Source organism: Melanerpes formicivorus, unplaced genomic scaffold (genome assembly GCF_026170545.1).
Source record: "Melanerpes formicivorus ecotype bairdi unplaced genomic scaffold, bMelFor1.0.p_v2 SCAF_7, whole genome shotgun sequence".
Classification (NCBI taxonomy): Eukaryota; Metazoa; Chordata; class Aves; order Piciformes; family Picidae; genus Melanerpes; species Melanerpes formicivorus.
This window is the reverse complement of record NW_027142359.1, coordinates 20,497,718-20,511,451: the sequence shown is the minus strand read 5'-3', so window position 1 is coordinate 20,511,451 and position 13,734 is coordinate 20,497,718. Positions and strand designations below refer to the sequence as shown.

General features: G+C 44.4%; 1 protein-coding gene across 1 annotated transcript; it reads right to left on the bottom strand.

The window, feature by feature from the left end:
- Positions 1-315: 315 nt before the first annotated feature.
- On the bottom strand, positions 316-8,916 carry PTGS2 (prostaglandin-endoperoxide synthase 2). Its single transcript, XM_068141302.1, has 10 exons — positions 8,729-8,916; positions 8,182-8,298; positions 7,927-8,070; positions 7,078-7,221; positions 6,372-6,553; positions 5,468-5,551; positions 5,040-5,286; positions 3,843-4,129; positions 3,539-3,686; positions 316-2,958 (listed from the first exon to the last, which is right to left on the bottom strand). The coding sequence occupies exons 1-10, from the start codon at positions 8,778-8,780 to the stop codon at positions 2,552-2,554; spliced, it is 1,812 nt and encodes a 603-aa protein (XP_067997403.1). The 5' UTR covers positions 8,781-8,916; the 3' UTR covers positions 316-2,551.
- Positions 8,917-13,734: the final 4,818 nt, after the last annotated feature.

Below are 13,734 nucleotides of genomic sequence, written 5' to 3'. Positions count from 1 at the left end.
CATCTAAATCTTGAGTGGCAAAACTCTTGTATATGAAAGGCAGTGGGCACAAACTGGTACCCAGGAGGTTGCATATAAACAGAAAATTCTTTGCTGTGAGGGTGCTGGAGCCATGGAGCAGGCTGCCCAGAGAGGTTGTGGAGTCTCCTCCTTTGGAGACATTCCAGACCCACCTGGACATTGTGATCCTGGGCAACCTGCTGTAGCAGTGATCTCCAGAGTTCCCTTCCAACCCCTACCATCCTGGGACAGTAAATAACTGAAGGAAATCACAAGTAAAGGAGCCCATAAAGGTAATGTTTTCAATTTATTTATATAAACAACTGCATTTTAAAAACATCCTTGTCCTACAAAAATAAAGTGAAAAAACAATTCACAGAATTTTAAATAAATAATCTCAAACATACACATTTATCCTCATGAGCAACTTGAACCCAGCCAAACCCAGCAGGTTGGGTCACAGAGAAGTGACTGTTGAAATGTGGCTGCAGAGTACAAAATGCAGAGTGAACATGACTCCATTTGTGAAACAGCTTGTAACTCAGATGACATGATCAGAGGAATTCCTCTTTACCTACCCCAAAAGAACCGTATCTGTCCAGACCTGTCTCCCTTTAGCAAAGGGAAGCCTTTGGCTTAGAGTCAACAGCAGAAGGGTGCTCTGAGGTGTTCCCAAGATGGATCTGAGTAACAATTCTATGTTTACAGGAGTCAAAGCAGTAGTCACTTATCAGCATACACAGTACCAACCACCTTTAAATACAAGGTGACTCCAGTTTTCCCCTTCTTCATGCTCCAAATGGAAAAAGGGAAACAAATACCCTTCTTCTCCCAAAGCATTCCTGCCGAAGACCACCTCAACCCAGTCCCTAGGGGAGTCATTCACGCTAACAATTAACTTACACAGCACAAGGCAATCGGTGTCTCCAAACAAACCAAGAGAAGCAGGAGTCACAGCCAAGCTATGCCACTGCCACAGCCGTTACAAAGCATGAGCCTCCACAAGAGCCTGAGGGAGGCAGATGGCACACAGAACTCAAGTCCTTTTCCACAAGTAGGCAAGGGATTTTGGGCAGGGGCACAGAGTGCCAGGTTGCTGCTCTATTCCAGTCTGAAGTGACTTTGTCTTTTTACCTACAGTTCCCCAGCTGATTTTATGGGCTGGTCATCTTCTATATTTCCTCTCTAGAAATTAAAAAAAGATACCCTTACACGCAAAGTCTGAAGTGCTGGTACAAGATCCTGTGTAACTTTTTATGTGCCCAGATGGGACTAGAGATTTAAGTGCTGGATGAGGACAACTATGCCTAACTATGTCTAGGAGTTTTTGTGCTAGCTAGCCAGTTTTAAATCAAGCTTAAGCCACTTAAAATGCCTCTGTTTATAATTTATAAACAAAACATTATCCCTCCTCCCCTCCAATAAATAGAATTAAATTAACAGCATGACTTGTCTACATAGACATAAGCAACCTTCAAGTCTGGGTTCTTTGAAGCTTTGGTAGATTTAGTCTGTGTGTGTTCACACAGCCTCTCATCTTAAACCATCCCCTAGTAATCTCTGTGGTTTGGTCACACAAAGTTACACTAGAGTCACATCCCTATGTCCTTAAAGTGACAGAGGTTAAAGTTATATCATCAAGTAAACCAGAGAACAACAACTATGAGATTAAAGACTTTGGACTAAGTTTAAGACCTCCCCAAAACCTCTGCAACAAAACATCTGTATCAAAACACAAGCAGCCCCATACTGCAGCCTAAGAGTCCTTTTCTAAGCTCAATGCCTTATTGCCATTCCCTTACACAAACAATACTTCTGTGACATACACTTCAAAACCAAGCAGGATACAAGAAAGGTTCTGTTTTAAATAATTAAGTTAAAAAGTAATAATGCCACATGGAAGTAGACTTACACATAACCCTCCAAAAAGTTACAAAGTGCCTTAACTGCAAGAAGGGAGAGGTAGTATCAGTGCTAACTGCAAACTATGTCCTGACTTTATGTCAATATGCAAATCTCAAGTTTTTGGGTTTTTTGTGGGTTTTTTTGTTTGCTTGTTTGTTTGTTTTTGCTTAATCTCAGTTCTCACACCAAATTCATCATCCTTTCTGGCAGTTTTCATTAAGTCCAATTTTTTCCCCCTTGTACTTTTAGTTCAATGGCCTGTTTTCAAGTTTAAGTAGTTGCTGAGGCAGTAATTTCCTTTTGTAGTGCTAGGTGACCTATCAAGTAAAGAAACAAAACACCACCAACACCCTCTGTCAAGTATTAAAACAGCATTAAAAAAAACCAAAAACAAATTCAAAAAGCTGGAACTTTTGTCCACTTTGGAATACATAGTTCTGTTACAGAAGACTTTAAACAAGGGACTAGACACTGCAGAGTTCACAGAGAAAATCCCTTTTGTAAGTGGAAGCCTTACCCCAGAAAAGAACCTAGGGCAATCCCCACAATGAAGATGCTCAAGTTTTTTTTTTTGTTGGTTTTGTTTTAAATACTAAGCCATAAATAGAATAAATTAGAGAGTTAAATAAATAAATAGGTGGCTTTGTTAGAGCTCGGCAGAGCGCTCTTTCAGTAGCAGGGTGGGGTTGATATCTTCCATTGCTGTTTTTGAGGTACTAACATTGATGGTGGCCTCGGTGGGTTCAGGGTGCAAGACGTGGAAGGCAGTGAAAGGACAGCCCTTGACGTTGTGGCAGATCAGCTTCTGCAGGGAGGCAGTCTTGATGATCTCAAAGCCCACTTTGCCCCCAAAGGTGCTAGGCTTCCAGTACTCCGGGGAACAGATAGCGTTGCCCATCAGTCCTTTCAGGGAGAATGGTGCGCCGAACTCCACCATGGTTTCACCAAAGATGGCACCTGGTCGTGGCTTTTCTACAAGAAGGCCTGGGTACAGCTCCATAGCATCAATGTCTCCATAAAGCTCTTCCAGTTCAGCTGCCATTTCTTTTTCTCCTGTAGTTATTGAGGAGTAAAAACCGTAAGTGGAAAAGTCCTATTTTTCACTGCAAGACTGCTCTGCTCAAGTCACAGATTTGCAACATGGCTTGGGTTGGAAGGGACCTTTACAGGCCACCTAGACCAAATCCCCTGCAGTCATCAGAGACATCTGCAACTAGCGCAGGTTTTTCAGAGCCCCAGATGACCACACCTAGAATGGTTCCCAGGGATGGAGCAACCACCTCTCTGGGAAACCTGGGAGAGTGTCTCACCACCCTCAATGTAAATAATGTCTTCCTTCTCTCCAGTCTGATTCTCCCTCTTTTAATTTCAAACCGTCACCCCTTGTCCTGTAACAACAGGCCCTGCTCAAATCTGTCCCCAGCTTCCTCAGCCCCTTTAAGCACTGAAAGGCCACAAGAAGGTTTCCCAGGAGCCCTCTCTTCTCCAGGCTGAACAACCCCAACTCTCTCGCCTGGCCTTGTAGGAGAGTTGCTCCAGACCTCAGATCATTTTTGGGCCCTCCAGTAATACCACAGCAGGACTCTGAGACATATTGAGACAAAGCCCCTTATTAGAAAAGATGAGAAGTTACCTGTAAGCTCTTCAAATGATTTGAATGGTTTCAACATGAAGCGTTTCCTGTACTCATTCAAGGACTGGTATCTCATTTGTCTGCTTTGGTCAATTGAAGCCTTTGCCACTTTCTGTACTGCAGCAGGAACATTTTTCCCACCAGCAATCTATTTAATAAAGGTGAGAAGTAGTAAGATCTCCTGGTAAGAGCCATGCAAAAGTTGTTCCTTACAGTATATGATTAATTTTGGGTAGCTTTACTCTAGCCCCTTTTCCCATTCCCAGTTTATGCTGGTTAATTAACAACTTGAAAAAGTACCTACCCTGCCAGCACTTTGCTTGGAGAAAGACTTCACCATGTGGGAAAGGCCATGTTCCAGCATTATTGAATTGTTGTAGAGGAACTGCTGGAAAGTGTACTCCTGATCATGGATCTGGAAAGTGTCAGGCAAAAGAGGGTGCCAGTGGTAGAGAGTGTTGAACTCGGCTGCAATTCGGTTCTGGTATTGAAACCTCTGGTTGAACAGCAACTCAGGATCAAACTTGAGTTTAAAGTGGTAGCCACTCAAGTGCTGCACATAGTCCTCAATAACAATCTTGATTGTCTCTCCTGTGGATGAGTGAAACAGAAAAGAGTATTGGTACTGGTTGCCTGAGAAACATTAGGTGGTTACCCTGCTGTGAGAGAAAAGAGCATTTTGGGACTGTTCTTAAAGATACTGCAGTGCGTGGGATAAATATATTCTGTAATCTCTTCTTGAAAATCATGTATTTTGTGTGACTGAGGGGTGGAACAGTACTTCAGACCCCAAGAGTTTCTGGCCTGCTTCCCCCTCATGTTAGACTTCCCTCTATGTCCCACAGCACACTGTCTACACTGCGCTCAGTTACACAACACTCCGCAGGACAGAGGCTGGGGATGAAGGAAGTTGGTGTCTGAAAGCAACTCTCAGCTTCAAAGCTGCTTAATACAATTGTCTTGATGTAGTGTCACTCAGTCCAAGCAAGGTATTTTCAAGCTTGGTGTATACCACAGCACTGAACAATTAGACAGAAGTATGAAGAATTACATTTAACACAACCTCCTGAACTTTAGGTTTAATCCCAGCCTTTCTTTTAAAGCATACCTGAACTGACCCAAATCCAGGGGAAAGAAACTCACAAAACACCCCACAAGAAGTGGAAGCCTGAGGTCATCAAGCCTCATACACTTTCTCTCTCAGAAATGAACCTTAGCTTCCTGCCTTTTCACTGCTTCCAGTTCTGTTTCCCTTGGATAAAGGAACTAAGATTCACTTACGTCAGTTTTCTTCAGTTCTGTCTTTAACATAGCTGGGAGGAAGCTGAATCTCAACACAACCCCAGTGATAGGTCATGAAGGCTCAGATTTATGCCCTCACCACCAGTTTAAGTAACAGCTTTTCCCCTCTTACTACATCTGCTGCAGTAGGTGTAGTAGATGACAGGTAGGAGCATCATGCTCAGAGAAGGTTAGAGCTGCATGTAGAAGTGACACTCACCTATCAAAATGAGCCTGGTAGTTTGGAAGAGCTGCTCATCATCCCACTCAGGATGTTCCTGTTTCAGGATGTCACAGACTCGGTTGTGTTCCCTCAGCCATATTGTAGCGTACATCATCAAGCCTGGCACCAAGCCAAACACTTCCTGGCCAACAGAAAACTGCAAGTTCTCAGGCACATGAGGAGGGTAGATCATCTCTGCCTGAGTGTCCTTCACTGTTGGTGGATACATTTCGCCATCAATCATCTGCAGAGCGGGAGGAAAAACAAGTAAGACTGGTGAGCTATGATACATACAAGTTAAGCTGTGTTGACTTTGTTAGCATTGACTTTAGGCTTATACTTTAGACCAGATCATGCACACAGCATTAGTTTTTGCAAGTATATGTTATCCAGTAAGGTGGCAGGAATTTGGAGATAAGACCTACCTGGTATTTTAGCTTTCCATCCTTTAGAAGTCTCAGTTTAAGCTGCCTCTCCAGAGTCTCTCCGTAAATATGGTTCAAGTCAACCTATAACACAAAAGCATTTACAACATGAAGCCAACCTGCATGTTTGGCTATTTTAGGATATATCCTACTTCTATGGATGCCAATGGGATCTCATCCCCTAGATGTTTACCTTATGTTATTGTTACCTTATAAGTATCACGCACTGATATTTCAGATGAAGCCAAATTATTTCCTGGCAAGTGGAGCCACCTCTGCATAACAGCAAGCTGTTGAACTGCCAATTTAACAAAGGACTCTGTTTAAACTATCAGCAGCTTTCTATTATGCAGACAGCAATTTCTATACACAGAGTTTTTATAGCTTTGTTTCAAACACACTCATTGCACTTAAAATGAAGATCTTTGCCCAAAGGCTCCACGTTTTGTAAACATCTACATCTCAGCCTGCTTTTGAAATTGTTTTTAAACCAAGTCTCTTCAATTGTCAGCACAAGAGTTGCTTTGCAGCACTGGATACAGCTCTGGACTCTTCCTCTCAACTGCAAGAAGAAGTTCTGGATACTCACTAGATCTGACATGCTTTAGGTGAAAGCATATTCTTGGGAATGATAAAAAGAGTCAGAGATCACAGCGCAGATAATTTAAGGCAGCCATATGCTTTGCACAACTGGTTCTGACCCAGGAAGAGATGCTATCAATTGCTGGAATTTTGCCTCAGGAGAGGTTACAGACAAGGTGAGCCCATTGGTTTGTGCTAACAGTGCTGCACACCATGTGCACTGGTGTTTGTGCACCCTGACATCCTGTAAGACACCATTCCAGCTTCTCAGTAGCAACTAAGAGCCAAGTGCTGAGTCTGAGTTACAGAGCTACGATCGTACCCCATGGCCAAGAGCTTTGGTGAAGGCAGGTCCTTTCTTGTGGTCCGTCTTGAAGAACTGATGAGTGAAATGCTGGGCAAAGAATGTGAACATCACATTCGTGCCTTGTGGGTCAGGAATGAATTTTCGCCTCAGCAAAAACTTCTCCACAATCAGCTTTGAATCTGGGAGCTCCTTTTTACCTGTGAAAGAAATAATGGTCTTGAGTATCTCACTATGTTTATGCAACACTTTTGATCCTGACTTCAGACTTTCCCTGTATTATTGGAGGACAGCAACATACAAATAAAGGGAATTATCTGCTTTTCTATGCTCTCTTTCTTGATTTTATCAGGAACATCTAATAGGTTCAGGTTGCCCAGGGATATGGCTGAGGCCCTGTCCCTAGAGATATGCAAGATCAGACTTGATGTGGCCCTAGGCAGCCTGATCTAGTTGGAGGTGTCTCTGCTGACTGCAGAGGGTTGGACAAAATGACCTTTGAAGGTCCCTTTCAACCCTATGCAATATGTGCATCTGTGAATTCCCTGGTTTTAGCATAAGAAACAGCACAGTTCTCTTTTGGGTCCTTTACAGAGCATATCTGAAATGTGGCTCCTATTAAAGTCAGCTACAGTGGCAAAATGGTCATAGACAAGGTCTCACAGAGAATAAGGTATGGAGAAATTTCTAGAAATAAACATTATGCATCTGGTTTATTCTTTACCTTTAACTCCCATAGGTGTTGGACAGTCAAGTCCCACCGGTGGAAGGCTTCTTGTGTAATAGGAAAGATTGGAGTAAGCTTCCCAGCTTTTGTAATTATAATCATTGTTGTAAGTTGGTGGGCTGTCAATCAGGTGTGATCTTGCTGCAAAAGAGAAAGGGATTTGATTATTTTTTAAGCTGTACATTTTAGTCTCAACATAAATTACAAAGCTGGAATTTTTGTTTATTTATTACATATTTTGATAGCTGTTGCATTGACTAATTCCACTCATATCAGCTAAATGAGGTTACAGTTATGGAATAACAGGACTGAGTTCCCAGTTATCAGCTGGATCTGACTATTAGCATGAACAATTTGGTGCAAAGTTTATGCTAGCAAAATGCTGATTCTATGAGAGATTAGAGCAAAATCCATTTCCAGTTCAAAGCTGGTTTCATACAAGCCTGCATCATGCAGTAACTAGACAGGACAAGATGAAATGGGCTTACATTGTGTCTGGGGAGGTTTAGGTTGGATATTAGGAAAAATTTCTTTACTGAAAGAGTATGAGGCATGGCACAGGCTGCCCAGGGAGGTGGTGGAATCACCATCCCTGGAGGTGTTCAAAAAGCTTGTAGATTGTTATTGGCCATGGTAGTTGGGTTATGGTTGGACTTGATGATCTTAAAGGTCTTTTCTAACCTTAATGATTCTGTGATTCTATTCAGCAAACAAGTTTTACTTAGAGTGCACCTTAGTGCATTTTACTTTGCTAATTTATAAATGAACCTTTCAAGTGCAAGATTTTGGAGCCCTACAAGTAGCTTATGCCAGTTTAGAGAACTGGGAAAGAGAACTCATACTCACATGTTAATACATATCTCATAATAGCATCTCGTAAGAAGGGAATGCTGTTGATGACATTCCAGGCTCCTTCGAAGTGGGTGAGGATGTAGTGGACAGTATTGGGAGAAGGTTTCAATGTTACCTTCAGCCATGTGAAGAATTCCGCTGTGAGCATCAACAGAAAGATGATTGTAAATTAGCTATTGAGACTCATCTGCAGGCCAGCAACTGAATGTTCAAGCTTCACTTCCATGAAAAAGGATGTGAGATACTTACGTGTCGTGCAGTTTTGCCCATAATATCCTGTCCTTGTACAGTCACATTCATAGCGATCAAATCCTGTTGTCATGCACACTCCTCTGTTCTGACAGGGGTTTGAGCAGCAAGGGTTGGCTGGAAGGAAACCAAACGCTCAGTTTAGCATCTTATACAGCTACACCAGTATTATTGCACTGAACTAACTTTCCAAAGATAAGTAGGCAATACAGAATCACAGAATGTTAGGGGCCTATGGGGAAGGCACAGAGAGTGAGCATCCATTCACACCAGCCTTTGGGCTGCTACAGGTAAGAGCTACCTAATATAAGGAGTTTGTCTGCATTTCCTGACAGCAAAAAAAAAAAACAACACCTCGGTTAGGAGTTTGTCTGTGTTTCCTGACCACAAAAAGAAAGAAAAGTCGCGCTAGAAAAGTCATGAAAATAATCCATTCCGCAGCTGAACAGAGAATAGAAGAGAAATCTCGATGCCCGGCGCGACCGGCGGCGGCCGCGGGCCAGCTGCCTGCGCCAGGCGGATTGGCGCGATGGAAGACAGGACTCACCGGCGTGGCCGGCCGCCAGGAGTGCGGCCACCAGGGCGCAGGGCAGGAGCATGTCACGGCGGGGCTGGTGATGGCGTGGTGCTTGCTGCAGCTCCGGCTCCACGGGTGCTCGACGCCGAGAACCCAGTGCCGCTCCTAGGTACGCGCCCGTCTATATATCGCCGGCGGTGAGTCATTCGGAACAACACTAAATGGGGGATTTCGGAGCGGCCGGGCCCGCCCCGCCGCCGTCCTCTCCCACCTTCAGTCGGTTGGGATTTCTCCGCCCGCCCCCGGCTGCCGTGACGCGCGGCGGCGGCCGTGCTGGCGGCTCCCCCGCCTCGGCCCAGCCTCTACCGTGGAGGGACCGAGGTTCTTCCTGCCGGCGGCTGAGGGGACCACATGCCTCGGTGGGCGAAGAGGTACTACCGGGGCTACCCCATCCCATTTGCACCCCCGACGGCGTCGGTGAGGAGGAGAAGGCAGCGCTTTGTCGGAAGCGACTTCTCAGCGCCCGAGCCCGTCCGAACCCCCCTCGGCGTCCCTTCAGGGCAGGGCGGCGGCAGTCTCCAAGGGCTGCCCCGCGCCGCAGGGCGCTTCGCTTGATGGCGAACGGCGCGGGGTCGTGGCGACCAGAGCTGCTGATACACCTCCCCTGGCCCAGTTTTCTGACGCCCCCTCAAACTGCCTCTGTTCCAAGGGATGTTTTCAAAGCGCAGCTCGTTACTGACAGAAAAAGTGAAATGCAAAGTGTCACCTGGCAGACACCTCGCCAAGGACTCCCGGCACCGTGCCATCAGAGTCTGGCTGACGGTCGGGTTCACCCCTTGCTCTGTCTGACACAGCACTGAACACTCTGGGGGACGTGGGATTTAGATAGCTAATGAGGTACTTTTAATCTGTTCATTAAAGAAGGGCTCGAGGACTTTGTTTTTCACAGGGAGAGGGAAGCCACCGAGCGCTTGTGTTGCAAATGAACGTGCACGCAAGGAAGCGTAGGAGAAAACCTGATTTTGAGGGTGCTGGAGCACTGGAGTGGCTGCCTAGAGAGAGAGGTTGTAGAGTCTCCTCTGGACATTGTGATATTGGGCAGCCTTCTAGTAGGTCCTCCTGCTTTAGCAAGGCAGTTGCACTGGCTGATCTCCTGAGCAAAACTGCAGTATGCTGGGATTCAGTGTTTCTGTGACATGAATACCGAGGATATTTAATTTTATTTGTATGTATTTGCGTTTCTAGGATCAAATCTCATTATTAAGCGTCTTATTTTGAAATGACCAGTGAGTTTTCCTTGGTCCTTCTGCTCCAGGATTCCCCCCCTCTCCCCCCCTCGGCTCTGTGCAGTCCATCTGTAAACACATCTTTGCTCATTTCCTTCAGTTGCTGCACAGATTTGGCTGTTGCAGGATGCTTTACCTTTTCGTCATTGATTATTTTGTTTGAGATCAGGACACGCTACTACTATTTTTAATCTTTGTTGTGCATGGAAAATGTGTTATGAAACTAGGGTGTAATGCAGTTGTGTAACGCTCTGCAGCAGAGTGCAGGGGGCTTGCTGCAGTCTGCCCATCGCTGCTGCTTTCACCCATGATGTCAGCATGAAACACTGACAAAACCCATGTTTCAGTAAAGATAGCTTTTGAGGTTCGATGCTGCTTGTGTTTAAATTGCATATCGATGACTTTATTTGGTCCAGTTTAAACAAGATCTTATTTTTGGCCCAGAAGAATTGCATTGTGGTTGGTGAATAATTCGTGTACATCAGCAGGAGGTCATCCTAGATGGTTTAGGGAATACTGCACGAAAGTCTGTACTCTACTCACGTGTTTCTCCTGGCATAGGGAAAGGCTTCTATTACATGCTTACGTTTTTGTACATTTATGTATTTACGCACATATGATCTAAAAAGCCAACTTGCCTTGGTCATGAGACTTGAAGCAGAGTATGGCTGTTGGGAGCCTGTTCCGGCATGATCTCTAGGCTGTGGCTATCATTGAACTGTTACTCAGTCTTGTCAAGCATGAAAGAAGGATGAAAACATTACAAGATGTCATGAGCCAAATTCATAGATTCATAGATTCATGTCCATAGAATGGTTTAGGTTGGAAGGAACCTTAAAGATCATCTAGTTCCAAGCACCTACCATGGGCAGGGACACCTTCCACTAGATCATGTTGCTCAAGGCCTCATCCAACCTGGCCTTGAACACCTCCAGGGAGGGGGCATCCACAACTGCCCTGGGCAACCTGTCCCAGTGTCTCCCCACCCTCACTGGAAAGAATTTCTTCCTAATCTCCAGCCTAAACCTTCCCTCCTCAAGCTTCAATCCATTGCCCCTCATTTTCTCACTATAAGTCCTTTTAAAACGTCCCTTCCTGGCTTTATTGTTGTTCCCTTTAAAACATAACACCTCACTCATCTAGTTCTTCAGTAAAGTCTTACTATGTCACAACATCAACAAAAGCTTGTGTACAGCTAGAGAATGACCACTAAAATGATAATTCACAGCTTAACTGGGCTATAATTTGTAGGACCTGGGCATATGTATAGAGGGAGAGAGGTAGAGGTAGCTGTAACTGCTTGAAGTTTTCAGTTACAAATAACTAATGTGCAAACAGAGCAGCGGAGCTGAACTTCTTTTGTGGTAGAGGATGCTTCTCCTTGGGAAGTGGCATTTTTGAAGCTGAAAAAGCAGTCAGTGCACGTCACATTCCTCCCTACCTTACCTATGGTGGGATAGGAGCTCTGTTTTCAGCTGGAAAAGGTTGCTTGTGTGCCTGATAGATGCAGGAGGACTGAAAGGATGCTTCAGCTCTCCAAAATGATGGAAAATCAAGGAGGTATGATAGTGCTGTTGTTCTGAAGGCTTCCCTTCCCATGTTGCATTGGAAGTCTCCATAAAAAAGAGCTGGTTATAGGTTGCAGCTGGAATGTTACTTCAAAATAAACCTGTTGGCTGTGGCGGTACCCACCACCAGGTGGAGATTTTCCGCCTCTGCTAACAAGTGCTTTTTCTTTTCTTTCTTTCTTTCTTTCCTTCTTTCTTTCTCTCTTTCTTTATTTCTCTCTTTCTTTCTTTCTTTCTTTCTTTCTCTCTTTCTTTCTCTCTTTCTCTCTCTCTTTCTCTTTCTCTCTCTTTCTCTCTTTCTCTCTTTCTCTCTTTCTTTCTTTCTCTCTCTCTTTCTCTCTTTCTTTCTCTCTTTCTCTCTTTCTCTCTTTCTTTCTCTTTCTTTCTCTCTCTCTTTCTTTCTTTCTCTCTTTCTTTCTCTCTTTCTCTCTTTCTCTCTTTCTCTCTTTCTCTCTTTCTTTCTCTCTTTCTTTCTCTCTTTGTTTCTTTCTCTCTTTCTCTCTTTCTCTCTTTCTCTCTTTCTTTCTTTCTCTCTCTCTTTCTCTCTCTCTTTCTCTCTCTTTCTCTCTCTCTTTCTCTCTTTCTCTCTCTCTTTCTCTCGCTCTTTTTCTTTCTCTCTTTCTTTCTTTCTCTCTCTCTCTCTTTCTCTTTCTCTTTTTCTCTCTCTCTTTCTCTTTCTCACCTTCTTGCCTTCTTGCTTTCTTTCTCTTTATTGGTTTTTTTTTAAGCATATAAACCACCTTTGCAAAAAACTCAACAGTATTGATTTTACATGTGTGATAGTTATTTTAAGTAGCCTTTGGTCCAGATGAAAGCAACCTGTGGAACAGAGTAGCTTCTTTAACCTCAACATTCCAATGTTGGCTGAAGTTTCTGGAAGAGGTGATTCCCTGAGAACTATTCCTGTTTCTGTTTTAGGTTTAACAGCATAGGGAATAGAATAGAATAGAATAGAATAGAATAGAATAGAATAGAATAGAATAGAATAGAATAGACCAGACCAGGTTGGAAGATACATTCAAGATCATCGTGTCCAACCTATCATCCAACACCACCTAATCAACTAAACCATGCAACCAAGCACCCTATCAAGTCTCCTTCTAAACACCTCCAATGATGGTGACTCCACCGCCTCCCTGGGCAGCACATTCCAATGGCCAATCACTCTCTCTGTGTAGAATTTCTTCCTAACATCCAGCCTGAACCTCCCCTGGCACAGCTTGAGAGTGTGTCCTCTTGTTCTGGTGCTGGTTGCCTGGGAGAAGAGATGAGCCCCTGCCTGTCTACAAACCTCCCTTAAGGTAGTTGTAGAGAGCAATGAGTTCTCCCCTGAACCTCCTTTTCTCCAGGCTAAGCAACCCCAGCTCCCTCATCCTCTCTTCATAGTGCTTGTGTTCCAAACCCCTCACCAACTTTGTTGCCCTTCTCTGGGCACGTTCCAGCAAGTCAACATCCTTCCTAAACTGAGGGGCCCAGAGCTGGACACAGTGCTCAAGGTGTGGCCTCACCAGTGCAGTGTACAGGGGCTGAATGACCTCTCTGCTCCTGCTGGCCACACTGTTCCTGATAGAGGCCTGGATGCCATTGGCCCTCTTGGCTGCCTGGGCACACTGCAGGCTCATGTTCAGCCTACCATTGACCAGTACCCAGGGGTACCCACCCAAAGGTTTCATCTAGAATGCATGTATCAAATTTACACCTCTTTGCTGAGCTCAGGTGGCTGTTTTCCTAAGGCAAGATTTCAAGGCAGTATTGGCAGAAGATGCAGCAATCCATGAGGATTGATTTGCTTCAGTAATGCCACTGAAAGATGGGTCAGCAGGAAAATCCTTGTCCCCCATCACTGGTGTTACTGCAAATCCAAGGCAGATACTCTTTTTCTACTTAGAATGATTCTCCTGAGATGTCATTTCTCTGGAAAGGGAGGTTGAGGCTTTGCACAGCCCATTATGTGTCTTGCTTGTGAGACAAGTACAGGCTTTCAGCATGGCTTTCAAAGCCACAAAGTCTTTCCAGCAAATGAGTTTTTTTTTCCCCTTGAATATTTTCATTCACTTTATCCATAGCTGTGGCTGTGAGTGGAAAATTGGTAAATTCCTCAGTTCCCTTAGGGAATATTCACACCCCTGAAGTGAAATTTGGCTCTGCCATTCTGGAACAGCTGCAGATACAAATTAGAAAT

Coding starts and splice junctions, on each gene's coding strand:
- PTGS2 (XM_068141302.1), bottom strand. CDS start 8,780: ATGCTCCTGCCCTGCGCCCTGGTGGCCGCACTCCTGGCGGCCGGCCAC. Junction 8,071..8,181: donor TGGGCAAAACTGCACGACAC/GTAAGTATCTCA, acceptor TGATGCTCACAG/CGGAATTCTTCACATGGCTG. Junction 4,130..5,039: donor TACCAGGCTCATTTTGATAG/GTGAGTGTCACT, acceptor ACTCATCCACAG/GAGAGACAATCAAGATTGTT.